General features: G+C 45.7%; 1 protein-coding gene across 1 annotated transcript; it reads right to left on the reverse strand.

The window, feature by feature from the left end:
- Positions 1–1,430: 1,430 nt before the first annotated feature.
- On the reverse strand, positions 1,431–3,749 carry LOC136187366 (zinc finger protein 862-like). The gene is made up of 3 exons (XM_065974946.1): positions 3,459–3,749; positions 3,147–3,362; positions 1,431–2,978 (listed from the first exon to the last, which is right to left on the reverse strand). Exons 1-3 carry the CDS (start codon positions 3,747–3,749, stop codon positions 1,431–1,433), a joined length of 2,055 nt encoding a protein of 684 aa, XP_065831018.1.
- Between the last annotated feature and the right edge of the window lie 325 nt (positions 3,750–4,074).

A 4,074-nucleotide genomic window follows, 5' to 3' on the forward strand; every position in this document is an offset into this window, starting at 1 on the left:
CCCATTTTTGCACACGTACCCCATTCTTGCACACGCACCCATTATTTAATATGAACTGCAATAATGCAAGCGCTTAAATATGCAAGCAAATATGCAAGCGTCATGCATTTTCACTGCGTATGCGCAATTATTACATTATACCTAATTATGGCATAATCCGCTCGCCATAAAGCGCGTTTTGGTTCAGTTCCAGCAGAACGCATGGTGCGACGAGAATCTGATGCGATTCTGGATTCCACAGTGCTGGAAACCCCCCTGCGATGGCCCCATGCACCTTGTGATCGATCACAGGGCTCAGAAAACCGATGTCATCCAGTCGATGTTGAAAGACGAATGCAAAACTGAAAAGACTTACGTGCCAGGTAAGTCAATTGTTAATCGCAACGCTAAGGCTTTTCGCTGTGTAAGTGTGTTTTTGGTGTTACAGGCGGCGGTACATCACTCGTGCAGCCAATCGATGTCTCAATAAACAAGCCGTTTAAAGCTGCAGTAGATCGTGAAGCGACGGCGCATATGCAAGCCAACCTGACGGACTACGTTCAGGCTAGGATGTCTGTAAGCGTCAGGCGTGTACTTCTCACGAAGTGGATTGCAAACGCCTGGGAAGAAACTGCAGCTAAAAGGGAGACCGTTATTCGAAGTTTTAGGAAGGTCGGCATATTGGTTGCTGTCGATGGCACCAAAGACGAGCAAATTAATATTGAGGGAATCGAGAAATACAGGGTTGATTCAAGTGTCGATGAATACAGAAGCGACGAAGATGCGCTAGCAAGCTCAGATGACGATTCGAACTGCCAGCCTGAATCTAGTGATATCGACGACGAGTGAGAACTTATATATTCCAAACACTGGCGGTTATTTATTAATCGAACGGTAATAGTGGTTTGCCTATACCCGGTACTTGTGTTTGATTAGAACGTGTCTGTACGCATGAGCCGTCTTCTTCTGCGAACATGGCGTCCCACGCTCTTGCAGCAATCTTGTTACTCTTGAGATCAGCTTTTGTCTTCCGTGCAGCGTGAATCTACAGGGAACTTCCAAGCCGTTTCCATGCTGCCTTTTGCCGGTAACTTCGCATGTGATTGTGCCTCCGTGTGACAGAAAGGCGTAGAAAGCTCGAGACACTTCACGCGCGACATGGCCCACAATTTCTTCACCTTTCACGACGGCAACAGCAAAACGATCGTGAGGATTGCTTTCCTCTTTTTCAACCGACAGGAGCTCTCCCGTAGCCGGTGTCCATACTAACTTATACACGTGATGGCGACGGATTACACTGTAGAAAGAGCGCCAGCGTTCTTGCTACGCTTTTTCAGAGTGGGGTTCCCCACTTCGTTATATCTTGCCCCACTCGCGTTGTGCAGAAATGGGTGTAACCCCCACTTCCGTTTTTATTGTAAAGTAGACCCACCCACACATTTCTATCCGTCCTAGCTAAAGTCCGATTCGTCGCCGCCTTCTACTCCCTCGTTGGAGACGTTTCTGATACTCCGAGATCTAATACTTGTGATTCTTCTCCTTCCTTGTGAAACCCAGAACTTAAGTGCAGGCGTCGGATTCCAATCTTTATATTCAACTCCTTCCATAGTTATACGGATTAGCCAGTCAACAGTTGTAGAGGCAAGGCGATTTCGAATTGGCGTCTTAATTCTCTTCATAGTTGAAAGGACTCGTTCCACCTCTGCCGAAGATCCTGGCATGACTATTAGCCTAGCAAGGATTTTCGATACTAAAGGAGAGGCTGTCGTCATTTCCGAACTGTCGTTAGTGTTCCACATGCAGGCGACAATGCCATCTATAGATTCGGGCAAATGTTCAAGTTGTAGGGTCTGATAAGAACGAAACTCGTTGAGAAAATCTGCTTCGTCTATGCCAAAGTTTCTTGCCAGATTCATTATACTTTCATGTTTAGCTCGTCTTGCATTTTGAGGTAACAAAAGACCGAGAAGAGACAGATTCTCCACGTTAGGGAACCGCCGTTGCACTTTACAAATGATCTTTGACAAGAATTCTTTGGCCTTAGCAGCAAAATGGTCGTGTTTACAACTGCGAAATTGTTCTGGAAAGTCATCTTTAGCCTTTATCATATAGCCGCCTGAGTACACGTCTTCTTCCAATTTTTCTAATGCAGCTAGCTTTGCATTAACTATAGTTTTTACGTGAAGCAAATTCAAATCCTTTTTCTGAAAGACCAAAGACAATTCGTTAAGTGTTTCCAAAATGTCCGAAAGTAAATGAAGCGAGATAATATACGCCGGATCTTGCATTTGCTTCGTCAAACCCATAGCTACTGGCTCGCCTCTACTAGCCTCCTCTTCCAAGACGGCATTAACAGCTTTGAAATTACGACGAAGGGCCTTGACCGAGTACCCAATAGATAGCCAGCGCGTACTGGTTGGTCTTTGAAGTGCTAATTGTGGCATATTCAAAACTGATTGCATTTCATGAAGCTGCGCCGTAAGAGTTGAGCTGCGCGAAAAATGCGTGTAGATTGCGTTTATCGACTTCTCCATGCTCTCAAACCATTTCACAGACTTTGCTGCTTCACAAACAGCCAAAGCAAGCCTGTGGGCAGCACAATGAGTCCCTACCATAGCTGGAACAATACGTTTGAGTCTTGATACGACACCATTCTCTTTTCCCATCATAACTGAAGCACCATCCGTGGCTGTAGCAGCTAGATTCGCAATTGGAATTTCTGGAATTAGTCCATTGCTTCCTGGATCTTTTAGAAATTGGGTAAGGCAGTCGAAGATATTCGTTGCATCTGCGTGGATATACCTTGACATATCCAACATTTTTAGAAATCTGCACTTTACGTGACCGGTGTCAACAGCAATATATTTCACAGCTACACCTAGCTGCTTTGAAGTTGATAAATCTGTAGCTTCGTCCAAGATCAGAGAAAAGTAAGGTGATGCGCGGATTTCTTGAACAATTTCCTTTTCGATAGGAAAGTTGATTGCTTTCAGAAGTTCCTGCATAGATTGCTCTGAATTATATGTAGCGTTTTTCCTCGACTATAGGCGGCTCATCGTAGTATTTCCCAAATCCATTGCGACGTACCTCAGCTCTTTCAAATTTGCTGTATGAGCAATCTCAGATTTCGCCAGAAAGTACAAACATTTCAGGACGTCACACATTGCCTGTCCGTCGACTGTTATGAAGTCCTGCTCCTGAATGCATTTTTCTACAGATCTGCCTGTACTTTCTCTTGCTATCAGTTCTTTTTCAGCGTCTAAGCATTCCTTGTGTTGTATGCACGATTGATGGCGTTTGAGAACATCTGGTTGCGTGCCGCAATATGGTTGAGTGAGAAAGACGCTGCTGCCGCTAGCAGACACTTCCTTCTTTGCGTATTGCTGACATATACGGCAAAAAATTCCACTCGCGTTTGCGTTAATCCAGGGATATTTTGTTCTCCGTTTCGCCAATGAGAAAACTCTCCAGCTTTCTACGTCGCCTTTTGCACTTCTCCCACTTCCAGAGCCAGCCCTCCCACTTCCAGAGCCAGCCGAAGGGTCGGTTAAGTCGGCATCGCGGCAGACGCCTCGTTCGGATTCTTCGACGGCTGTAATGAACACATCTTGGATTTCTTCAATGGGCTGTGCGTCTTCGACGTGTCTGGCGTCGTCTAACTCGATTTGGGCTCTCTCAACCCGAGCTTGATCTGCTTGTTTAGATACCAAGGCACCAAACAAGGTAAGCTGGCCGGGAACAAACGTTTTCTGTTTCTTCTTCGGAGGCATATTACGCAGAGAAGGCGAAAGAACAACAGTTTAACGTGCGTTAATGATTATCAAGTCGAGAAGAAGGCGCTACTACACAAGGCAAAGCAATGTCGCAGAAATGCTGAAGGGAATTTCTTTGCAAAAGAATTTGTTGGACACGCTCATTTGTAAAAATTTTTCTCGGGGCTTCGCCCCCAGACCCCACTTCGATAATACTTTCTAGCGAAAACGCTGGGCTGAAGAGCGCACAACCGGCAGAGAAAGCGACGACATGTACGGCTGAAGATATGAAGCGTGCGCTATGTATCACGATGGACGCCTAACAGCCAATAAGCGCCTATGG

This window comes from Oscarella lobularis, chromosome 5, assembly GCF_947507565.1.
Source record: "Oscarella lobularis chromosome 5, ooOscLobu1.1, whole genome shotgun sequence".
NCBI lineage: Eukaryota > Metazoa > Porifera > Homoscleromorpha > Homosclerophorida > Oscarellidae > Oscarella > Oscarella lobularis.